The 25,961-nt window shown below is 40.9% G+C and overlaps 1 protein-coding gene across 1 annotated transcript in view; it reads left to right on the forward strand.

Annotated features, from left to right (window-relative positions):
* OSBPL10 (oxysterol binding protein like 10) overlaps positions 1 to 25,961 on the forward strand; it is a 111,718-nt gene that overhangs the window by 80,507 nt on the left and 5,250 nt on the right. The window contains exons 7-10 of the mRNA XM_027897723.1: positions 7,656 to 7,802; positions 14,534 to 15,017; positions 23,618 to 23,804; positions 25,221 to 25,403. Coding sequence (XP_027753524.1) covers positions 7,656 to 7,802; positions 14,534 to 15,017; positions 23,618 to 23,804; positions 25,221 to 25,403 — 1,001 coding nt within the window. The remainder of the gene's footprint in view (positions 1 to 7,655; positions 7,803 to 14,533; positions 15,018 to 23,617; positions 23,805 to 25,220; positions 25,404 to 25,961) is intronic.

Raw genomic sequence — 25,961 nt, forward strand, 5'->3', positions numbered from 1 at the left:
GCCAGGGCTCAAGAAAAGACCTGAGTTCGCTCCACCACCGGTTGTCCTACTCTATTTTTGTCTTTCCCCTGCTTACATTGTGTGGTGGTAAATACTGAGAAGACTATTTTCTGTTTTGTTTTATTTGAACTTTTCTTGAAGAATAGAAAACCTTATATGAAGAGATACAGGATCTTGTTGGATATAAAAAAGTGTTACTACCCTACAGTTTAGTTTAAGGTCAATAATTTGTAAACGTCAATGCATTTGGAAGTTAAAGAAGTGCATGGATGATGATGGTTTCAGATTTCAGTGGGTTTGAAGTAAATGCTTTTCAAGTTTTGTTTGTTATGTTTCAAAATTTAGCTAGCATGGCCAGATTTTGGTGGTGGGAGGGCTACAGGGGTGGTTGCTATGAGAAGCTTCTGGAAGCTTCCTCAGTGTTCTACAGAGCCAAAGCCAGCTGGCTCCAGGATGGACCTGAGTCCATCAGCAGTGGTGGTAGTGCCTCTGGAATAACAGATTTCAGAAGGGGAAAAGAAAAACCAAACCTACAGAATAGCAGCAGAGGGAGGAGTTGAGACTATGTGAGAGAAGCAACTGCAGACACCAAGGTCAGTGAAGAAGGAGAGGGAGGAGGTTCTTCAGGCACTGGAGCACAGATTCCCCTGCAGCTCGTGGTGCAGACCATGGTGAGTCAGACTGTCCCCTTGCAGCCCGTGGAGGTCCACAGTGAAGCCTGTGGAGGACCCCGTGCTGGAGCAGAAGGTTATGACCTTGTGGAAACCCACACTAGAGCAGGTTCCTGGTACCAATGGACTAGTGCTGAGAGGAGCCTCATGATGGAGCAGGTTTGCTGGCAGGACTTGTGACCCCTCTGGGGACCTGTGCTGGGGCAGTCTGTTTCTGAAGGACTGTACCCTGTGGAAGGGACCCAGGGAGGAGTAGTTTGTGAAGAACTGCAGCCCAGGGGTAGGACTCACATTGTAGAAGTTTATGGATGACTGTCCCCATGCTGGAGCAGGGGAAGAGTCTTGAGTTGTTGCTCCTCTGAGGAGGAAGAAGCAACAGAGGCAAGGTGTGAAGTACTGACTGCAACCCAATCTGTGCCCACCTGCACCACTGTGGGCAAGGTATAGGAGGTAGTAAAATTAAGCCTGGGAAGAAAGGGTGAGGAAGGGGATAGTGTTTTTAAGATTTATGTTCTCGTTACCCTAGTTTGATTTGATTGGTAATAAACTAATTTCCTCAATTTGAGTCTGTGTTAGCTGTGAGGTAATGGGCGAGTGATCTCTCCCTTAGCTTGACCCATGAGCCTTCCATTGTATTTTCCCTGTCCTGTCCTGCTGAGGAGGGGAGTGATAGAGCAGCTTTGGTGGGCACCTACCTCCCAGCCAAGGTCAGCCCACCACAACAGCATGTTAATATGTAAGTCTTTGTATAAAATGGTTTAATATAAGTACAACCTATTGGACAAACTACATTTGAGAGTCAAATCACTGCTAATGAGGGATGGGTGCAGTTAAGCTTGTGTGCTTTTCTATTAGGTGCATGCTACAGCTGGTAGTAAGTGCAGTTAAATATGTGTGTGTTCCCGATGGGAGGACAAGTGATGCTCTCAAGTTAGTGCAATTTTGTCAGTTCTGTTACAGTAACAAGCCCAGCAAGCAGCGAACAGCTAATTATATGTTACTACTTTTGGGTATTCTTACTGTATCTGCTTTACAAAAAGAATTCTAACTTTGGTATTGAAACTGCAGAAAATCTTATGGGGCCAATTTCTCACAGTACTATAAATGTGTCAAAGCTCCCTGACCTTACCGAGTTATATTTAATCTTACACCCACGGAAAACCTGTTTGCAAGCTCTCAAGTTGCACAAATGCAAGTGTAAATGATGCTTGCAAACCTATATCGTTATTGAAGGGAATCTGAAAATCAAAATGAAACCTTTGACTTTTATGTGCGCTAGTAGAGCTGATGATAATTAGAGGACTCTACAGAAAATATGACAATCCTTGCCTAGTCTGAAAATGCTAATTCTGTTTAATATTGCTCCTAACTTATTCTAACTCTTCCTCTTGATGCAGAAATGTTTCACAGAATGGTTTGTGGTGGTTTTTTTTGTTTGTTTGGTTTTTTTTACAATCTTTTGCAATTTTTTGAGCGTAGAAGGACCTAAAAGTATATTTTCCGTGGAATATTATAAAATGATGTGTTTTTATGTTGATGTTTTAAGTTCCTAAGGTTCATCCTCTTGCTCCTGACTATAATCCCTTTTGTAATACATAAAAACTTTTTCATGCCTGAATGAAGATCCTTAGAGTATTTTTGTGTAATTATATGAGAAATTGGCTTATGAGTTCTATGCAAGTCCTCTGTGTGTCACTGTCAGGATATACATGGTCTCTGCTTACTACTACAATGGAGAAAAGTCTGAGCTATTCAATGACTTCTTTACCTTGGTCTTTGCTGCTAACAGCAGCCATCAGGAATCCCAGACCTCTAAGATCAGAGGAAAAATCTGGAGGAGGACTGACTTTGTATGGAGGAGGAACAGATTAGGCAGCACTTAAGTTGTGCATACATAACTTCGGGAGGCTTGATGGGATGCACCTATGAGCATGGAGGGAGTTATTGCCAGTGTCATTGCAAACTGACCACCTACTGTCTGCAAAGAGTTGTGGAGTTTGGGAGAGGTTCATGAAGGGCAGAGGAAAGTGAATGTCACTCCTGTCTTCAGGAAGGAACATCTACGGATGCTCTGGTAACATCTGGGCAGCTGCAGGTTTGTCAGCCTTTCCTCAGTCCCTGGGAAACTAGAGGAACAACCAACCCTGGAAAGCATTTCCAAACACACGAAGGACAAGAAAGCAATCAGGAGAAGTCATAATGGATTTACAAGGGAAGTCATACTTAACCAACATGATAGTGAAGTGACTAGCTCGGTGCATGTGGGGAAAGTAGTGGCTGTTGTTTGCTTTGACCTTGGTAAGGCTTTTGACCCTGTCTTCCCTAACATCCTAATAGACAAACTGACAGGGTATGGATTAGGTCACTGGGCAGTGAGATGGATTAAAAACTGTTTGAACGAGCAGGCCCAGAGGGTTGTGATCAGTGGTACAAGGTCCAGTGGAGGCCAATCACTAGCTGTGCACCCCGGGGTCAACGCTGGGGCTGGCTGTTCAGCATCTTCATTAATGACCTGGATGATGGGGCAGAGTGTACCCTGGGCAAGTTTGTAGGTGATAAAAAACCTGTGAGGAGTGGCTGATGAGCCAGAGGGTTGTGCTGCTATGGAGAGGGACCCTGACAATCTGGACAGATAGGAATCTTGTTAAGTTCAGCACAGAGAAATGCCAAGTCCTGTGTCCAGGGATATCTAAGGATAAGCCCCTCTGCACCAGTACAGTGTGGGCCATCTGACTGGAAAGCACTTCTGCAGGGAGGAAGACCTTGGAATCTGGGGGGAAAAGAAGCTGGCCATGGGCCATCAGTGCACTCCTGGGGTGAAGGCAGATTTTTCTCTGTAGTGCCCTGTGACAGGACAGAAGGCAGGGGACACATGAAAGTCAATCTGAACATCAGAAAATGTGCTTTTGCTGTGAAGATAGTTGAACACTGGCATGGGTTGCCCAGATAAGTTGTGGAATCTCCATCCTTGGAGATAATCAAACTTAGCTGGACACAATCCTGGGCAGCTGGTTCTACGTGTGCCTACTTGAGCAGGGTGTGGGACAAGATGATCACAAGAGTTCTGTTCCAACCTAAATGAGACTGTGTTCCTTTCTCTCCCCCCAGCAAATAAGTGATGAGATCCAGTCACTCTTTACAGTATTATTCCATGATATGGTTTGTGAAGTATGTTGGAAAACCAAGCTCTGAGCCATATATGTGCATTAATTACCTAAAAGTTAGTATCCACTACAGCAGTTAATTTGAAAATTAACTTGTGGAAGAGGCTTTAGAAGAGCAGAGGCATGTTTTGCAGGAGTGTAGCTTTTAGCTCTGTGATTCTGTCCCAGGCTTGTCCAAGTATCATTTTCCTGAAGACATTTTTTTTAAAATGCAGAATGTTTCCTTCAGAAACAGTTTCTTTCTCTTACAGGTTTCATCTGTTAAAAAAGAATCAGCATATTTTTTGATGGAGACTGCTGACTAGAACATCCATTTTGTATCCCAGCAGATGACCTCTCTAAATTGATCGATCCTGGTTCTAATGAGGTGACCTGTTTAAAATAGCTCTCTGCCAGCATCTTTGGCATTTAAACTTTGAAGTGCATCCCTTCATGGCATTTCAAGAAATTATCCTTTGTTTTCTATTCATATTTTTCTGAAAAATCCTGGTGCTCCAGGCCAGTATTGCAAACTGATTTTGATAGAAATGATTTTAAATGTATGCCCCTTTTTGTTGCTTGTTTGTAACTGGGTCAGTATTGGATTTCTCAGGATCAGCACCTAAGCAAGGCTGTGCTGTTCATTCACAGGCTGGGCAGCTCAATGGCTTTTGCATTATGCTCTGACCATGCAGGAAGGGAGCAGATCGCTGCTTTCCTAGGTTGGTTTTGCAGTTGTGTTCTACAGGAAGAGGGGAGAAAAAAAAAAAGTATGTTTGTATTTTCTGATAATTCAGAAAAGCTGCCATTAAAGGATAATCACGTAATCTTTTGCATTCTGCTGAATGCTTACGCACTGGATACTACTAAACTGCGTGCTATTTTCATGGAAAGAAGAAGAATTAAAGACTTTTATGAAACTTTACAGGCATACTTGGTTTGTATTTTGTGACTGTATGTCACCTCACCCCATGTGTTGCTTACATGTTTGGTCTTTTTTTTAAGAAAATACATGTTAGTTAAAGAAATGTATTTTATGTGCTTCTAAAAAGCATTTCAGTAGTTACCTAGAAAAGCTAATGAGGAGAGAGGAAAATGCAGAAAGGATATTGCTTGACTCTTCAGTTCCTGTGGCATAAACTGTAAACTGCTTCTTTAAATTCTTTTTCTTGTGAAGTGTTAAAATATGCAGACGGCTGCTGTCGTTCACTGAAGGTCACTCGTATGTTGATAACATACTATACAACAGTAGACTTGTGGGTTTTTTGGTGCCCTTGCACGTCCTTAAAATTGGGATAGTAAAGGTAATGAAAATTTTAGTCCTGATAGTATGGTCATTATACATGATTGAGTCTAATGTTACATTGTACTTAATCCTCCCTGATGAACATAAAGTCTTTCATTTACAGCAATGCAAATGCTACTTTCCTGAGCATCTAAACTGTTTAAAGGATGGCTTGCCGTGACCATGGACTTTTGTAGGGTAGCAATGAGAGGCAGTTGCTGTTTTGTTAGTAACATTTAAAAGGAAAATCTAATACCTATTTTAACAGGAAAGAAAGATTTTCTGTCCCTGGGTGACTATGCAATCTTGAGGCAAAAGAGAAAATTCTCGGTATATGATGTATTTTGCAGACTTGTGAATGGGTAATTTGTTTGTTTTCTGAAGCTATTAACAACTAAAGGTTACGCAGCAGTTATATGTTCGCTGCAAAGTATGTTACCCACTAGCATGTTCTCTTTCACTCTCACACTTGTGCACACTCATGCACACTCCTGCTCCTTCCCCTCCCTCCCAGCGAACAGCTGACCAGGATATCCTCTGGGAACAGCAGCACCATTTCCCAGTTGGAGCTGCGTGCAGTTAAGCTCACTGATCTCAGTGCCATGTGACTGGAAATTCAAGGAGCAGATTGCTATCCGGTGCACACTCTCCAACCCGTTGGATAGCAAAAAAAGGGAAAAAAAAAAAAAAAAAGAGGGGGTGGGAATGAGGAGGGGAGGTTCCCTGGCTTTTTTTTTTTTTCCTAGCGCTGTTAATTCCTGCTGGAGCTTGTTTGCCGCAAGCTCGGTTCATGGCAGTAGCAGAAGCAGCAGAGCTTATTCGGTAGCTCAGTGCTCTCAATGAGGTCAAGCTGGATCAAAGGGAAGCCTCCTGTGGAAGCATCTACTGTAAGTTCTGATACTGCTTTTTCCACGCTCCCTCCAAATGAATGTACGACTGAGCCAGGCTTCGGTGCCTTATGCCTCCCTGACTGGTAGTTTTGTACGAGGTTGTCAGGTTTTATGCTAATTGAACTTGTCAGTGAGGTGTCAGTTGGATAATAATGCTGTGCATTTTGGGAGAAAAGGGCTTATCGTTCTCTCCTTTTATTTTCTGAGGGAGTGGGAAGAAGAAAGTGGGGTTTTGTCCTTTTGAAAAGCTCCAAGCTGTTGAGGTTACAGCTCACCAGATTCTGTTTTATGTAATCTACATATTCTACTTTCTAAATAAAGCAACTGCAAAGTATCTTGCAGATGTCCTTGGGTTTCACCAAATAGCTATTCTTTTGGGAATAGCAACCTAAACCTTTATGTAATTTAAAAAAAAAAAAAAAAAGGAGAGAAAGAGAAAATACTTCATTCAAATCTTGGAAACATCCGTAGTAACTAAATTTAAGAGGAGCTCTCCTTACAAAAGCTGCTGTTCACTTGAGTGGTCTTTAATGTGACCATTCAGAAATATTTCTTTGAAACCTAATTCTGAGTATCAGCTGGTTTCAGTGAAACTTTTCAGTTGCGTGGACTTTCTCAGCAAGATGAAAAATTTGTCATTTTATGTAATGAACTGGCTGTTTCTGCAGAAACGCTGTTCAGCATGACAGAATGCTAACTTTTGCAGGGAGTGTTGTCTCATTTGCAGCACGGAATCCTTGGGCGATAATGAAATGCTGGGCTGTAATTTTTCTGCTACATAACCCAACTTTTTTTTTTTTTTTTTTTTTTCCCCTTGAAGTACAAAAAGCTTACTTGAATACATAGCTGGAAGACTTGCAGAGTGGTTTCAATGGATTGAACAAAGTAACTACCACCTGTTCAGATTATTGTTAGTAATGCTTTGTAAAACCTGAGGAAAATGAAAATATCACAAGTTATTATCCTTTTCTGCTATAAAGCTCCTCTTGAAGGCGATGACATAGTGTGTCTCTCTCTTGATCTTCACCTTGTATTTCTGGGAACTCGACAGTATTGGCGTTGTGCTGTGAAGTGGCAAAGCGTTGCGAATGTCATAAAGGCTCATGGCATTGCCCTATCCCTCCAAAATCTAATGTCTTTGGGTTTTTTGCAAAGGTGTGTTCTTTGATTATAGTTGTCTTTTTATTTCCTTCAGTTAATAGTCTTGACTTTCTTATATATCTAACTGGTACATTGGATAGAGAAAGTTAAAAAAAAAAGTGTGAAATCAGGTCATGCAACATCTATGTATGACATGCAGATATTTGCTGGAGAGATTTATGAAACAAACTTGGAAACTCATTTTCAACTGTGTACGTCTGTTTAATAAAAAGACTCATTACTTTTATATGTTATGCTTTTTATCTGGTATCACTGCAATATAAATATGAGAAGATAATGTGTAAATTAGCATCTGATACTGCCCTCATTCTGAAGAAGGGGTCAAAATGCTTTATGAAGCTATCACTGGATTTTTTTGTTTATTTTGAATTTGTATGTTTTCTTGGTTTTAACAGGGGCTGTCTTCAGTTCCATTGAGACAGCTCCGTTTTTAAATATTTATAGTGGGGGAAAAACTCTCATCTGTATAATTTTGTGCAGGTTGTGACGTTTCTTTTCATTTCAGCATTCAGCTTCTGAGTTGATCCTAGTTGAAGATGAAATGACAGATACTGAAGATAATGAAGAGGAGGATTTAGGAGTCATGGATGATCAACGTAGTGTAATTCTCCATCTCATCTCTCAGCTCAAACTTGGCATGGACCTTACCAGGGTACGAACACTGTCTCTCTCCTATATTTGTTTATTATTATTTCTTCTTCTCATCCTTCTGTGTGTGTGTGCATGTCCAGTTCCTATGAGAGTGTTTTACCCCTATGGATGAGGAATTTCACCTTCATAGAGCTGTGGAGTGCTGTCTCTTCCTAGGCAGGCTTTCACATGAAGTGACCACGTCAGATGTTTAGAGATGGAGGGGGAGGGAAAGAAAAAAGAAGATTTAAAAAACCTTACTATTTTGCAAGTCTTTCAGAGCAACCATATGGCATGTATGTATCCCACATGTATGTTAAATCAGGGTGCACTGAAAGTTTGAGGAACAATTATGGCAGTTGCATGGATGAAGGAGATATGTGCTCATGTTACTCCTTTGTGGATTGGATTCCATTTAATTACATGTCAGCTTCAAAAAAAAACCCAACATATGATGGTAAAGAAATTACTGTCTTCAGTCTATCACTGGTCCTGGAACCAGTCTTGTCATGAGCTTGTCCATAGTAATATGACCAGAGAAGTTACAGTGTCTGAAAAATTTTCCCTGAAGTCCTTAGAGTTTTGGAAATGAGGTAGATGTTCTGAAAGTAGAGGATGCTTCTTTTTGAATAGTCCTGCATTCCAGTGAAATCTTCTCATGGGGCTTAATAAATAATCAAGTGGATTTTTGTACGGATATGGAATTCCCTTTCCTTCTACAAGGGTTTTCTGCTTAAAAAAAACCAGATAAAACTCGTATAACCCACTTGGCACAAATAAGAAGAGTTAATTCTGACACACTCTCTACAAATAATGTTTGGAAAAACCAGAGAATTTCCCTTGCACATGAAGTAGCTTTGCAGGAAGTTGTTCTCGTGGGCATTTTGATATTCCAAAGAATTCATCTGCTTTCCTTTTCATCTTCCATATTAATCAAAATCTATTTTTACTATAACTTTCTTACAAAATAAGTTTTTCTCAATATAGCCTTCCTCTGGAACAATTAACGGTGTTTAAAAATACCTAAATTTTTAAGACGGAGCAATCCCTTGTTCTCTTGCTAAGTATAGCTATTGAATAGCTGCACAGAAATTAATGTTTTGTTCTAAATAGAACATAAGTTTCACAATTTCACTTGTGAATATATCTGTCACTTAGTATGTCTGGGATTATATACAGTTCATTTTTGATTTTGTTTTTCTTAGCTGTCTCTCTTTTCTGTGTTGGTTTGCTAAGGCTGTCCGATTCCATAATGTTCAAACTAGACCAAGGTTTCTTATCCATAGTTCTTGTGTCTTCAAAACATTTTTTCTTTGGTAATGAACAAGTTTTTTCTTTCCTGATTTCCATTGTCATCTTCTGGTCACAGCAGAGGAGGCAAAACCCCAAAGAGTTAATGTAGATATATATATGATAACCTATTTCTTACGTAGTGTTCTTAGAGCACAGTTTTTAAGGATAGTGGTAAATGTTATTAGATGCACAGTGTGGCAGAATATTAGCATGCATAAATGTCTGTGTATAATATCCACACTCTGAAAAGTGAAACAGGCATATGGCAGAGTTAGATCTATCTGTAGTCTGCGTGATGCACGAATACACATATGATAAGTATTAATGAGACATGTCACATGTGCACATCACTTTTCTGCCCATTTTGAGGATTAAAAAAAAAAAACAGGACAGCTGGCTGCTTTTTTGTTATCAACTTTGCTTACTGGCATGAGGCCCTTAGGGCCACAGACATGTGACGATAAAGCTGGGTTTGTTGGCTGCACCTCTCCTCATTTTTTCATTATTCCTCTGAAAGTCAGATTTTAGATTACCTTGATGCTCATCAGCTTCTGCTGGAAGTGGTTGTAGCACAGTACTTGCCTAGTATCAGAGGATGTTTTACATGTTTCCATTTTCCTTTGCCTTTTTCCTGAGGGCTCTTTCTTTGGGTGATTTTGTGAGCTGTGGATTGCTGCGTGATGAATAAACAAACTGCTTTTCTGAGCCCTTGGTAGCTTTGAGTTCTGGATGCAGGCAGGATCATTTACCTTCATGTTCCGTATCAGAGGAAACGGCATCTTTTCCATTTCCTGCAGGGTGATGGCTGATGTTAGCCTTGGTCCTGCCTCTGCCAGCAGCAGTTTCCCAGTGATGAGAGCCCCATTTAGCGTTGTGGAGGTGCTTCACTTCTGGAGTGTGTCACACTGCTGCGCCTTTTAATGAGGAGTTAAACAGTAAAAACTACTGTGAAGGAAAACACTTGCAATGAAGTACCGAATCTGTGTGGCCAAATGGACGTCAACAGCTGCTAGAGAGAGTTGGGTGGGGGAACAGTTCACAGCAGCAGAACGTAGTACAGAACAGATGCCTCTGACTAGGCTAGGACTTTAAACCTCATTTAAAATTGGAATTGCTGGGGGAAAAAAAATAAGTTTTTAAGTGATTTGTTCTTTAGACTTCTAAAAAATGGAAAGTAGTGCCAAAACCCACTAACAGCCTGATAGATTTGTTGGCAAATGGCATCTAATGGATTGCAGTTAATGCTAACAGTTTGTACAGATGGATGATCACTTCCCTGCATTCTCTCACCTTCCCTACGCAGTTAATATGTGCTAAAAATAAAGGGTTGCCATTCTGTGTAAAAGGGCTGCCAGTAATTCTGCAGAATATCAACTACTGTTAACACTGTAGTATGTTCATGTCAGAAGTTTTTACTTTACTTGCTAATATACTTTTACCTTGTAAATTTAAAATATAAGTGTCATGAAAATAGCTTATTTTATTCCCACAGTGACACAGATGACAGTGGAAGGCTTTTATACTTCCAAGAGAATATCTCAGCATGAGGTACCTTGGTCAGATTTCTGAAAAGGGTAGGGAGTGGTGCTGACACCCATGTTTTGCCTCACAGTAAATGGCAGTGGGGATAAATATCTCTGTTCTTAAGAAGTCGTGCTCTTTTTCTCAGTTGCATTCAGACCTAATTAAGTATGGGTGAATTCAGACATAGGAGTTATAGTTACAGTTTTAACCTCAATGAAAACAGAGGAATGCCTCTTAAACTGCTTCCTTTTCACCTGAAACCTGAGAAATAATAAGAATAGAGATTATTCTAATATTTTAAAATGCAGTCAGGAGATTTTTTGCTTCAGAGCTCAGCAACTTCTTATTTATTGTAGAGAGGGTTTTTTTCCCCATTGGTTGTCATGCTGGCTTTTTCTCAGAGGAAAATATTAGGCACTTCTGACTTCTTATGCAGTTACAAAAAAAAAAAAATTTTTTTAGTCCAGTCCAAAGCCTGTATAAAGGATATAGGTCCTAAGTGTATTTCTCTGGACAGTGTCTGGCTGTCTGGCTGCAGAAGAGTTGAAAACCTCATGCCTTTGGAAGCTGGAGTGCTAGCACAAGTGCATGGGAGTCCAGTGCTGGCAAAAATAATGCTGTATACTTCCAAATTTGTTTATTTCTATTTTTCTTATTTCTGCAGAGATCAAGATAGGGCCAATTAAAGAAGACTGGTGTCCTTTTTTTTAGGGTTTTTACTATGTTAGTGAGTGATGGTGTTGCACATTGAAACTTGGAGACTATGAGATAGTAAAAGGCGGTGTTTTAGTAAAAGGCAGTGTTTTGTAGGCATATTTTGTAATACTGGAGTTGTGTAAGCTTTAAAACTCAAGTATTTTTGATGTGTAGTTCTGCCTCTGTGTGTGGAAACAGTTCAGTCCTTTCCTGCTACAATTAAGCATGTAGTTTCCAGCTTCATTGGGCTTTTAAGACAAGATCATTTGAGCTGGATTCAAGCTTTATTCAGATTTTAAATAGATTCTTGAAACTCAATAATAAAAGTCTAGTGAGTTGTAATGTCTGATTCAGTGACTGTGTTGGTGTAGCTGTGTTGAGCACGTAGCTGCGAAGCACACACCTAGGATTTGAGAGAGTAGATACTAAGACTCTGTGACCAAGCCAACAGGATGAAACCACAGCAGTCTTGATGTTGTACCATAACATTTGCATAATCTTAAGTATGGTCTGCAGTTTTCTTCTCTTTGTGCTAATAAAGGTCACTGTCTTTAGGGAGAGGCACTTGGACATAACGAGATGCAGAGTGCTGTTTATTCAAATGAGTTTGCCCTTTCTGCTGTGAACTCATGATAGGCACTGCTGGTATTTCTAGACAGAAGTGATGGGGAGTTTTTATATGTTTTGCCGTCACTTTCCCCTTCTGATAACCTGATCTTTCAGTATACAATTTATATTAAAATGAGATGCTGAATTGAGGATCTCAATTGCTGAATTGCATTTTTTTGAAGATTATATTGGGTAATGAATATTTGGTCAGAATGAGAATGCTGCAAGTTAAGATGGAATTGTTTAAAGTGCTAAAAATAAGAAAAACTACTGTCTTTCTGCTTTGCCTTCCAGAGTTTTGGATCTCACTTCTAAAAACCAATCTCCTTGGCCCCTTGCTGTCACACCACCCTGAGGACTGTAGACTGTCTTTGACACTCAGTAATTTGCCACATGTAGTGTAAAATTAAGATCCTCCATCTTTTGGGGCCTCATTAGGTTGGTAGCAGAAACGAGGCAGAGTCCTCAAGGCTTACAGAGTAGAGTCAGAGGAATATTACAGATGGAACATTGCTTGATTTATGTCTAAACTTGTAAAAAAATTATTAGCCTATAAAAGACTGTGTGTAAATATAATATACAGAAGGAGAGAGTGAATGAGCTCTCTCTGTATGTTACCAAAGAGCAGTTCTCTCTTTGCACTGGAGGTGCAGTGACTTATTGTGTAGCTGTAAAGTCTCTGTTCAAGCTGTTATGACTGGAATTCTTTTTCAGTGTTTATGAGTTCTCTTTGAAAAGAACTGAATGATTAATAAAAGTTTGACAGCTTCTATTTCATGATCCACGGGATCCAAAAGGACTGATCTGTGCTTTGGTCCTGCTTGGAATAGCAAGCTGGGACAGCAAGGGGGAAAGCAAATGTGATTGTGGTGAAGGGTGGCTCCCTGCCTGCTGTAAAAAACCCTTGCTTTTGGGAAAGGGAAAAAGTAAATGCAATGAAGAATTAAAGAGGAAAGCAGAAGAACTGCTTTAATAGAGGACAGCTGTTGGTCTGCATCTGTCATCATCGAGCCACTTTGATTAAAGATAAATTTGTGTGTGTGTGGGAATAGATACAACTTTGGAGAAATTTGGAACAGAAAGGCAGAACTCGATTTTCGCTAGGAAGGCTTTCTGCCTAAATGGTTACTCCATCTCAAAGGCACTTCCAATGCCTTCCCCCCCACCCCTGCACAGCCTTGCACTGTGGTACATGAGAAGAGAGACATAGCCCTAACAGAAATACACCGAGGCTTGGGAAGGCAGGGGAGAAACAGAAAGGATAAAAATGGCCCTGAGGGGGTGGGAGCTTGCCTTTCGTTCCCCGAGGCCCGGTGTGCAGACCACACCAGGTTTTTGTGTTCTGACCTTCTGAATAAACTTTCTTTGAATTCTGTCCACTGCCTTGGCATTTCTGGGGATACCTGTGTATCTTACCATGCAGTGTGCCAGAAGTTCCCTTTGGTCATGTGGGAGCAGCCACTCAGTTCCCCTGGGACAGTCCTGCATAAAGTGTGAGCCATGGGAGAGAAATAAATTATGTCCTGTAGCCCTTGTTTGTCTTGCAGTGCCCTCCAGGATGTTTCGCTGGAAACTTCTAAAAAAGTGTTATTTTCAAGTGAGTGACTTTGGCAACATCTGCGTCACTTGGGGCCGGCGTCCTCCAGGGCAGGCTGCCTAGTGCTCAGTCCGTGTTTTTTTTCTGGGCCCTCTGGAGTCTCTCTAGTCCCAGGATATGAATGTAACAGTTTGTGCAGGTTTTGTTTCAACTTGTCTGAAATAAGAGGAAACCATGCAGGGACCCATCACAGTAGCATGACACCATCTCAGACTGAGGGGATGTGTGGTGGTCCTGGGGGTGACAGGAGACCTTAGGGATGTCAGGGAATTTGACTTGGAGTTGAGAATGGGGCGTGATGGTGTAGGGCAGAGGGAGTTAAAAGGGCAGCATTCTCTTGCCTGTAATAATAGCCTCTTGGGAAGGTTCTTTGGTGTGGTTTTATCCTTGCAAATACAGCTGAGATTTGATTTTGGTTGGATCTCCTTGGCTTGGTTTGTTTGTTAGGCTGGAGGGGACCTAATACATATGTAGTGGGTAATCATGGACCCAGCAGTGAAATATGGAACCCAAATGTTAGACAGAATGGATAAATGTACTCCTTACACTCTCCCCCACTTAAAAGTCGGTGATGTGCATGTTTATGTAAACTACTCATGTTCTGTTAGTTTGGGAGGGTGTGTCCCTCCTATTTCAGAGGGTTCTGATTTGTTTGTTTTGTTGATGTTTGAAGTAAATTAGTTTATATCAAAGTATGTTTTTGTGTTCTGTAAACAAGGAAAACAATGGCTGGTTTGTTCACTTGAGAGGAGAGGAAAAGGCAGATTTCCATGTGAGCGGAACAGCCCATCCCTGTTGTGTGAGCTGCTCTTGAGAATCATAATGAAATAGGAAGCAGCCTGCATGGGTATCAAGGCCACTGCTTTTTCCTTCACTCATTAGAAAATTAAATTGCTGTGGCATGGGAAGAAAATACATTGTCCCAAAACTTGGCAGGGCAAGAATTTGCAGCTGTCCTAACTGTTCTCCCCCTTTCCCCCCTGGTAGTGTGATCATGGGGAAATCATATCTGCCTTTGTCTGCTTTGCATACAGGTAGTGCTTCCAACATTTATTTTGGAGAAAAGATCCCTGCTGGAGATGTATGCAAATTTCATGGCCCATCCAGACCTGTTTTTGTCAATTGCAGCTGGAGCCACTCCCGAGGAAAGAATTATCTGCTTTGTGGAGTATTATCTAACAGCTTTTCACGAAGGCCGAAAGGGAGCAGTTGCCAAGAAGCCCTATAACCCTATAATTGGTGAAACCTTTCATTGCTCGTGGGATGTGCCTAAAGATAAAGTGAAAGCATTCAGAACTAATGGTGCCTCCACGGTTTCTAAGGACCCAGCCAAGGAGTTTGGCCAGGACCAGTCCACGTGCTACAAGCTGAGGTTTGTAGCTGAACAAGTGTCCCATCATCCGCCGGTATCTTGCTTTTATTGTGAATGCAAAGAGAAGAAAATGTGTGTGAACGCTCACGTATGGACCAAAAGCAAGTTTATGGGCATGTCAATAGGTGTTTCTATGGTAGGTGAAGGTAAGAAATGTGCTTTTATTATTATTTTATTTTTTGAGCTGATATTGCGGGTTTCAACACCACACAAGTCCATATGTTTTCTTGCTTCCTCTCCCTCTGACCTTTTATTTAAATCTTATGACTGTTTGCTTTTGGGAAATTTGGAATTAAAACTGTAGGGTTCATATAACCTTATTCTATCCAGACAGAATGTGAACTTCACATTACATGTATAAATATATGCTTATATTGATGAGTCTGTTAAAGGATTTGTATATATATGGCTGTGCTAAGTTGCAGTAGCAAATGGCTACTGACAGCGTATTCTGTAAGAATATTTTTATTTGTCTTGCTTCTAAATTAACATGGGATTTGGTATTCCCATCTGGAACAAAACAATGGGAAAACCTCACGTTTTTACATAAGCCTAACATTCATTTTCATAGTTTCAGCAAAAAATCATGATTTGCTGTAGTGTTTGCAAGGTTGGGACGTTCTTTCAAGCTTTCTGGAAAGTCATGTTAGTAGGTGTCCAAATTGTGATTTTCCATATGCCACCTATTCATTCTGCTTTGTGACAAGTCGTTGTTCAGCTTGAATTCAAAAATACAGGGAATCAGCAAATACTTAATGGATGATGTGAACTGATAAACACACCTGTACTAGTGTCCTTACTGACTGTTAAAGCATCAGCAGGAATGTGTTTCTAGGCAATTTAGTCTCTGGCTAAGAGACTAAATCTCTTTGAGGGTAAGATCCTATGTGTGGTTTTTTCGGTGTTTTGTCTCAATCAGTTTTTAGACTGTAGTCTCAGAAGTACAAGGACAGCTTACAGTAAATGCTTGTTTTTGCCACCATTATGCTAAATACTATGATATTAAAAGGTAGTAAAAAAGTGAGTGGGAAATGCGGCGATTTAGTTTTGCTTTTTCATTACAACAAAACAATTATGGTGAAAACATACAGGTATATTCTGCTGTTTCTACCATCTAGAACTAATGAACAAACTCAACCAGCAAAAAGAACTATAGTAGTTTCTATCCTGATGGCAATATACTCCCTTTTTTGTAGAAGAGATATGAAACTTCCCCACTCCTGGATTTGATATAATTGTGATAAAGTCTGTAACAGCATGGCTGTTTCCTTCTTCCTGTGATTTAGGTATTTTGCATTTAATGCAGAGTTAAAGGGAGTGTCAGAAGGGAAATTGGTCTTTCTGTCAGTCTCCTATCTGTACTACTTCCAACCTGAGTAATTGGCTTAGCTTGCTCCATTTTTCTGGTACGTGTTCGTTTCTAGTACTCTTTTGCTCAGTGAAGGGAACTATTTAATGGAAATAAAATTAAACATAAAGTCACTTATGATTATGTAGGAGTAGGGAAATTTCTTTTTCTCGCTGCTAGCACACAACAGTTCCCTGGGATTGAGGGTGTCTACTGTGGGGATTATTTAAGACTTCAAAGTCCTGATGTGTCCCAGTTTTAAGAGAAAAAGGGTCTAAGAATTAACCACTTTACTACACCAAGGATTATTTAATGTGTGCTTGTGAGGATAAGTTCTTCCCTGTCCCCCCCCTTTTTTTTTTTTTTTTTCTTCCTGATCCGGGAGGTATCCCAGTATTGGAGGCAGGCTTTGGGGAACATCTGCAATGGTGAGCTGTTTTATTGCCAGGTTTGCTGCTGTCTTTAGGATGGGCATTGTGGGAGGAAGTTTGGGTTCACCAGTTTATAGTTATCATTTATCTTTTTTGTTCATGGAAGCAGCACAGAAGCATGCAGCTCCACAGTGACAGCATTTCTGGGAAGGGATGGAGAAATTCCAATGCAGCCCAAGCATTTTTGGTGTGTGTTGAGGACTGGCAATGGGCAACAAGAAGTGGTACTGCTGAACCTCTTCTATCATGTGAAAACAGCCAGCCTAAGCCTGACAGCCTCAGTTTAAAATGTTTGCTTTTGCAGTGCAGTTTCTTCACTTGAAACAGCACTTCCTTTAATTTTTTTGTTTGTTTATTTTAGTCCCACGGAGGTCTTCCTAATTAAGTTGGTGTGCAGATTTGTCAAGCTGTGCAAAAATTAGGCTCTACTGCAGATGCTTCTTTTTCATGGGCTGCATAAGTATAAATTCTGTGGTAGATTGAGGTCAGCATCAGTACTGGAGAATAGATTGTTGAATGAAAAAAAGTAGCTGCTGGACTGAAAATGTGGAAAACCATGTTGGGTAATGAAAGGCCTAATTTTTTAATGGGAGATATAATTTGGAGATTTTTCCTTCTATTTAGGGACACTTTAGGCTTGCAGCATTTCATGTAGGGTCAGTTAGTCTACCAGAGTTAGTGATCTAGAGCGTGGAAAGACACATTGTGAGTCAGAAGGTATATGAAGCTGGTTAAGGTAGGTGAAAACTAAAGTTAGCTCTTAGGAGAAGCTTTCTCACACCAAGGTGTGCTGGTAAGCTTATAGAATCTTACTTTAAAGTGTTAGAAGCAGATTGAGTTTTTTGGGAAGGAAGTATGACTGATCCTGCTTTTGATAAGAGACAAAGTAACACCTCATGAATCATAGAAAATCCTGGGGTTTGTTTATTTTTTTTTTCCTCCCTCTAGTGTGCATTGGATGGCCAAACTAGTCATATGCTATTGTTGGGCAAATTCCTTCCAAACAGAGTTGCAACTAATGTTTTGGATAATTCAGTGTTAGAGAGTGACCATCTTTTTCTAGTCAGATATGTATCAGAACCATTTCGTTTGACTAGCTTGCCCAGAGAGGTTATGGATGCCTCATCCCTGGAAGTGTTCAAGGCCAGGTTGGATGGAGCTCTGAGCAACCTGCTCTAGTGGGAGGTGTCCCTGCTCATGGCAGCAGGGTTGGAACTAGGTGATCTTTAAGGTCTCTTCCAACCCAGACCATTCTATGAAGATTCTGTGATGATGACCTGAAACTTCACTGTGGCCTTAATGTTGAGTACAAACAACTGGGGTGTGTTTTGAAACTTTCCTCCCTACTGAATGATGTTGTGTTTGTCCTTCAAACATTTAAATGAAGCTTTTTCTACTGCAGGTGGTTATTTACAGAAATAAAGTAGCACGGAATTTTTGGACCTATAGTGTGTAAGGAATATGCTGGTAATGTTTCTGTGGTGGTTTTTAATGATATTTTTTTAGAATGTCCTTAGATGTATAGAGCAAGTTGCTTTTTGTGCTTTGTTATTGGAAGCTGACATAGGGAGTCATGGCAGTACAAAGACTTCTAAAGGAATTCAAAGAATTCGGGGATTTAAGGACAGTATGGTCTTGTCATACAAAGGGTACAGCTCAGTATCTTATTCATATGATTTTTTGTGTATACCTCAAAGTGACTCACCTTTTTTCTTTCTGTATTTTTTGTTGTTGATTTGGAATAAGTATGGGTTGCAGAGGTGCAGAACTAGTAGGAGAGCACTGCTGGAAATCCATGTGAAAAGCTGTTTTATATGGTAGTCCTTCTTCATCTCTGGTTATGAGAGATCTAAATCTGGCTTGCTAATGAAATGTCTCAACTTTTTCTTCACTATATAACAAAACCCCCATTCTTCAGAGCAGTCAGCACTGCGTTTCCTCATGAGAAAGCTACCCTGAATAGAAAAGGGGTTATTTTGCATAAAAGTCTTCATGTTGCCTGCACAGTCCCTAATTCTGGTTAACGTTAATTATGTACTAATGAGAGTGTGAGGGGGGAGAAGAGGCTGTAACGAATAGGATCACATTAAGATTTAAATTAGCAAGGGATAGGAGAGTCAATGTAAATATTTAATGGTTTTTTTATGTGTTCCGTAGAATCTTCAAACACATGCTGGTTGTAGGGCAAGGATGCTTTACTGGAAACAACCATAGTGAGCACACCTCAGTGTGGGCTGTGCCTGTTCCTTTTCTGCTCTTGGGTTTTGTTCCAAAGCAGCAAAACCCAACAAAAAGCGTCATCTTTGATTCATGGGTTAATTTTGCAGAGAGCATAAAGTACTTTTAAGTGGATTGGTCTATATTATCAAGTGGCTAGTTATGTCTGGTGTTTTCGCTCCTGCTATTTTAAATGTTTGAAAAACTAGTGAGGTATAGGCTTCTAAAAATTATTTCCTAAATTGAAATCAACCCTGAAAAGATTTGATGGGTAGGGAAAAGCTTCAGTGCTCTTTACAAGGCAAATCTAAAAGAAAGCAATGTATGGGGTTTTATTTCTTTTTTTCCCCTTCTGTTCAGATGTATGGATGTGTATGTATTCAGAGATGTACAGGTCTATAATTTCTAGTCCTGAGAAATTAGTGGCTTTTTAATTTACCGGTCCCAAAGATTGATTGCTCCATGCAACTAGAGCTATTTCCCTAAGTACTAATTTTTGAGTTAATATTTTTTAGGCCAGTGGTTTCAGAACAGTTTCCATATAACATGGCCCTCATTACTTAATTTAGCAAATGGCCCCAGTCTTTGACAAACGAGCAGTGCAGCACAGCTGGCTGGAATGTTTATGAGACGATAAGAGCCCAGTCCTGGCATCTCCTGTTTTCCTGTGTGACTCTGCACATTTGGTGATGCACTGCTCCCATGTGGGGCTCATCCCAAATGGAACTTACTCCTCTTAGTGCCCTGCTATGAATAGTGCAGAGAGAGTGAAGAGCTTCTTAAATCAGGAAACTGCCCTGGGCCGTTTGTGTCCCACTTACCATTTGCTGTTCGGATTGATCTCCATACAGTCAGTGGGAAGCATTAAATTTCACATGCCTCTTCTGCAGCTTATTGACCCAGAGCCTCCTCTGGGTTTTTTTTGTCAATATGTGTTACTGGAAAATCAATTCACAAAGCTGCAGCATCACTGAGGGACATGTAAGAGTCAAACTGGGAAAATGATATGGCGGGATCATCTCTTCCTCTAACGCAGGCTGAGGAGTCACGGAAAGGAGTGTGACTCTGAATATACTGCCCTGGTCAAAAGGAGAGGTAAATAGTGTTGAGGACATATCAAGGGGGAAATGCAAAATCTGCACTTGTTTATAAAAAATTCACTCTTCTGTGTGGCATTTATTTCTAATAAACTAGATTATGAAATCCACTGTTCCTCCCAGAGTACTGATCTGGTGCATTCTTCTATGCATAAAAGCTGCCTGTAAATCTTTCAGATTTTTTTAAAAGAATTTGCAGATTTCCAGGGAATTCTTCGATGTGAGAGGAGAAAGCTGAAAATGGGATAATCTTCTACAACTTTTCCCATGTATTTACTTACAGCCAATTTTAAACTGAACATGAATAATCCCTTACCGCAGGGAAGCAAAGGGAAGAAAAAGAGCCTGTGTATTTTCCAGCAGATACTTTTAAAGATCAGTCACAATGTAGTGACACTTAAAAGCAGATGTTAAAATTAGACAGCATTTGTTAAAGCAACTGTTAGGTTTTAGTTTTTCTGCTTTTAAATTCTAAAGATTAAAATGCAGGAGAGTAGGGTGTGAATTCTTGTGGCCCTGGTTATGTGTGTTGCCTCTCAGTGACATTTTGGCTTCCTCTTCCCCACAGGTTCAGACGATGTGGTGCAGCCACAGTGTTCGTGGTGCTTCAGTTAAACAGGGTTTTTGCATGTGAGCTCTGCAAACAGTGGAATGCAAAGCTAACAGTCAGGTTAATACTAGAAGTATTAGCAAGTTGTGGGTATTTCAGATCTGCCCTTTAATCTCTTTTTCATTAGAATTGTTGAGGTGGAGTCATATTTCAAGTGAGATAGCACTCCATTTAAAAATGTGTGTATTCAGGTGTTTAAGGAATTAAAAAAATATGCCACCAGGTGCTAAAAATACTGCCAAGAGAGCTGGGTTCAGTTTTTAATATCCAGCCTCCCGTGGTGGTTAAATATTTACACTGAAGGTCACTGCTGCTGTTTGCTCTTCACTTTTAATGTGCTTGGCAGTGTGCATTACAGCTCTGCATCCCTCCCACTCAAGTAGGGAGGAAAAAGCTATTGATCCCATCAGAGGGACAAAAGCAAACCTATACTTCCCCAAAGGAAGTTGTGTTTATCATAGCAGTGTCCTCTCACGTGGGGACATACACTGATGGCCAGAGGAGGATGGCAGGGTCCAAGGAAGTAGGAGGCTCTGGAGAAGTTCCTGTGAAAGTGTGGTTCATAAATGCAATGAGGTTCTCCCCCAGAAGTGAGCGTCACATTTGCCCACAGCACTGCTATTAGACCTTTTGTCTTTTAAAAAAAAAACAAACACAAACCTCACATCAACAAAACCATCATGTCGGAAGCTGATGCTTTCGGGCAGACGGTGCTTTTTTGCACTTGTCTGTGCTCAAACCATTAATACTGGGGAGACATGACCTCGTGGTGGCACCACAGGCAGTACCTGAAAGGAGCCTGCAAGAAAGATGAGAAGATAATTTTTACAAGGGCATGTAGTGACGGGACAAGGGAGAATGGCTTTAAATGGAAAAAACCGGTTTAGATTGGATATTAGGAAAAGATTGTTTACCGTGAGGGTGGTGAGGCACTGGAACAGGTTACCTAGAGAAGATGTGAATGCCCTGGTCTGGAATTGTCCAAGGCTAGGTTGGAGGTGGCTCTGAGCGACCTGATCCAGTGAAAGGTGTCTCTGGCAGGCTGACTGGAATGACAATGGTCTCTAAGGTCCCTTCCAACCCAGGCCATTCTGTGGTCCTGTGATTGTTCTTTATTAACTTAGTGTTATTATAGCATCTGTACAAGAGTTGTTTTTTGAGTAAACATTCTTCCTGGCTGCATGTCCAGATGGAGTTGTGTGGTTCAACCTTCCTGCACTGTGTTCAGCTTGTGTTTGCCTGCGGATAGGGAGCCAGGAAAGCTTGAGGCCAAATGTGTTTGTGTGTGTTCCAGCTGTGTCCTCCTGACTGTTCCCTGCTGGTGAGGGTTCAGCGCACGACACAAGGAACTTGTAACTTGCCAAAGTGAAATGATTTAAGATTGTTCTAAGACACGACTTTTCTGTGTTTGTGCTTTTGCGCTCCCCAGCTCATCTGTGTCGGACTTGCTGGAGTAGGAGTGCTGGCTGTGTCATTGCTGGCAGGCTGAGGTTGCAGAAGTTGTGAGAACAACTGCATAGAGCCATTCTGGTTTGCTAATGTTTTCCTGTGGAACCATTTAAGAAGGCAGAAGTGACAAGCTGCAGAGCTTCCTGTGCCTGCATTAAGTTTTGTGAGCAGAAGCCAATGTTTAGGATCGTGGTCCTGTTAGAGCTCTGTGCTTTTACATTTTGAATGTCTTTTTCAGGTTTGGGTTTTTATACAGCATTTTAAAGGCGTATTTTCTGTGGGCAGTAGTAGTCCTGTGTTCCTATTTAGTGCTTTTTCATCATTAAATGTGAGATCACTTTGAAAAGTAGTACCATTATTCCCTCAAACAGATAGATTAATCAATACTACTACCAATGTGTTTTTCCCATCTGCCCCAGGGTGAAGGCAAATGGGCTCAAACTCATCCTGTTTCTAAAACAGATACTCTGTCAAGCTAACTTTCCTGCTCTTCTTTTTCAAATATTTCTGGGTTCTGAGTGCTTCCTGTGATGGGTTATTTTCAGCTCCTGTTGTGAAAAAATATTATCGAAGCTGTCATTTTTGCCTTTAAGCACTTAATAAATGGGACACAAAAGACTGTAAAACTCTAATAAAAAGTACACTACAGACATTTGGCATGATCTAATTCCGTGTGCAAGGTTTATGGTGCTCTTTACCTGGTCTAATGCCCTGCCCTCATAAAGACCAAACTGCAGTTATGGCAGGGATGGAGTTGTATCCTTAACCCCAGGGAAAGCTAAGGTCTGATCAGGCATGCAGCTTTCTTTGTGGTTCCAGATAATGTTGAAAAATTATTTCGTTGCACATTGTTTTTAGTTACAGTCTCATAGTGCTGAGGATGGAGGAACCTTTACAGAATGAGATAGATGCCAGTAATTTTCTGTGCCTGGTGGATATGTTGGTGTTGGTGGTAGTAGAGCAGTGACCCTGCTGGGCCCCTCTTGGGTTATGAAAGATTTTTGCAAAGGCTGTGTGGGAGACCAGACATTTGAAAATTAGGGAGGAACCTTAATGGGAAGTTGCTAAATGGCACGTTTCCCACGCAGACCTAGAGAGAGCATTTCACTCCCACCTACAAGTGCATCAGTAGGAAATTAATGGAGAGGACACGGTCGTGTCTAACTGAATGGAGAAGTGAAGAGTCCTTTGGGCATGCCCGTATTTTTTTCTGCAGAGAGATTATGATGTGACACTGTGTGAGGATCTGAATTTTCAGTATGACTTTTTGCATGAAAATGCTACGTTTTCCCAGTTTTTAACAGTTTATTGCTTGCCCGTAACACAAAGCGAGTGATCCAGTCAGATTTCCTGACAAGCCGTTCGGTACCACATGGGACCCCAAGGCACACACTCAAATGGGATGCTTTTGAAAATGTTTGTTGGAAAAAGTTTGTTCCAGAGGGCAGACTTTCCTTTGTAGCAGGCAGTATCCTCCTCCAAGGAGAGCTGCACATTGTGCTCTCTGTGGATGTGCCTTCTGATGACAGTAACTGGTCAGTGACTATCAGGTCTTATCAGTTTATCACTTCACTTTTAACCTCTTCCCACACAGGTGTTCTTTACTTGCTGGAACATGAAGAAGAGTATGTTTTCACCCTGCCCAGTGCCTACGCTCGTTCAATACTTACCATCCCATGGGTGGAGCTTGGAGGGAAAGTCAACATCAATTGTGCCAGAACGGGCTATTCTGCCACGGTCACGTTCCACACCAAGCCGTTCTATGGAGGGAAGGTCCACAGGTACGGGAATTACTGTCTTACTCTTGTTTACCTGCTACTGGATTTCAATGGGAAGACTCTCAGGCATCTGTTCAGTTCCTCTGGTGGAATATTTTATAGAAGGATACCTGACTTTCTTTTCCTATTAGTGTTGGAGATGACTTACAGCTTAGCAGGACAGTTTATTGTAGTTATACGTATTATGATGTTCAACTGAATTGGATATATTTCTCTCATTAAAATAAAGTGAATGTATCTCCCCAAGCTTTGTTGCTTGTAAAAGCTGTTGTAAGTGCAGGATTAGAAAAATCCATGTAGAAAAGGCGATATTTCTGCTACATCAGCTGCTGCTTTTGTGTGAGTATTGTAGGTGAACTGGTGTTCCAGGTGGAGCTCCTGGAGAGAAGCTAAAGTGTCACTGCCCACAGTGGTAGCTGCCTCCTGGGGACTCCCACTTATGCACTGAAATTTCAGATGATGAAACTGTTACTTATGTGTCTTTTGTTCCCCTTTATTAAGGGTGTGAAGGGGCACCGTGCACGACAGCTTCCTGTCTTGCTTCCATACTCAAGCTGATGTCCCAGTCCTCAACATACACAGACCCCTTTCTTGTTCTGCTGTGGACTGTTGCAGTGTCCATGGGAAGACCATGCATTTGCATGGTTACCTCTGTATTAGTTCAGTTGGTCTAATTATCCTTCCATGTGTGTGTCAACCATTTCAATGTTGTGTTCAGCCAAATTTCCACATGGGCTGTTTCAACAGGTTTTTTTTCCCTAAAAGGTGTAAATTCATGCCATCGGGGTGAGTGAAAATTTGGGAAAGTTGTGTGGTGTTAGTTTGGTAATTTAGTTTACAGATTACTTGACACAGCTTGCAAAAATGTGTCATGTTTGTAGACATATATACAAAACTTCTCCCTGCGTTTTGGTTTTCCAGTCCTACTTGTCTATTTTGCTGACTCTCAGACCAATTCTTGGACCACTGAGGTAGCTTTAATCATTGCCTCTTCGCAGCTGAAAAGTAAACTTGCAGAGCTAAGGAGGAAAACAAAGGTACCTGAAGTCTTTGACGTTGGTCTCTGACAGCATTATGGTCAGGTGTGAAAATAACGTGTTGAAGATGTCACATGAGCATCAGGAGCTGTTTTTCAGGTCGCTGAGGTAACCAGCTCAGGGTTAGAGCAGAGTATGAGAGTTTTAAGCTGGGTTACTGCTGTACTTTGGGACAATGTCATCCCAAAGCTATTGCTGTGTTAGAAGAACTTTCCTGGGATGAGGCTTTTGTTTTTGGAGACAGCGTCACTACTTTACTTGAAAAATTGCTTTGTAAATGCAGAAAGCTGCTTGTAACCTTAGCTGTGGTAGCGCTTTCATGTGCAGATAATAAATGGTACCAGTTATTTCCGTGGTCTTTTTTCCTTCCCTCTTGAATTAGGGTTACAGCCGAAGTGAAACACAATCCCACAAACACCATTGTGTGCAAGGCACAGGGAGAATGGAATGGTACACTGGAATTTACTTACAGCAACGGAGACACCAAAGTGATTGACACCAACAAACTGCCTGTTATCAGGAAAAAGATCAGGCCGATCGCAAAGCAAGGCCCGCTGGAATCAAGGTAAGGGGAGGGGCGCTACAGTGTTCTGCTTCTGACCCTCAGGCAGGAACAGAGCAGGGAAGCAAACTGCACTTATAAATGGTGTGGTTCAAAAATACCTCCCTTCCCACAGCATGTTACTCTGGGCACAGAGAACTGGAGCTGTGTGTTGATTCCTCAGAGCATAAATTACATTGCAGCGACGAGTACATAAATTTTGTAGATGGGGAAAATGCAGGGATGTGTTAATGAGCATCTGGAAAGTGGTAATGCAGTGTTTTCACCTGCTTCTTTGGGTGATTGCAACGTGGAAGGCAAATTAGCCAGTTTGTTGCAAGTAATGTTGCATCATATAATTTAAACTGGTATTTAATGTTTTATGTATTTTAGAATATGTATATATATATGTATAAAAGTATGTAAAATGTGGTGCAATGTGAGCTATAAATACACATACAAACTCATGGTTTTTAAGCTCTTGGCACCCACATCATGTGCCTAACTCTGACTAGGTACATTAGGAAGAAACATATTCTGTTATTCACTGTCAATGACTGTAAATGTTTATCTTCAGAAAAA

Source organism: Empidonax traillii, unplaced genomic scaffold (genome assembly GCF_003031625.1).
Source record: "Empidonax traillii isolate 1590-97213 ecotype Southwest subspecies unplaced genomic scaffold, ASM303162v1 scaffold19:size3308961, whole genome shotgun sequence".
NCBI lineage: Eukaryota > Metazoa > Chordata > Aves > Passeriformes > Tyrannidae > Empidonax > Empidonax traillii.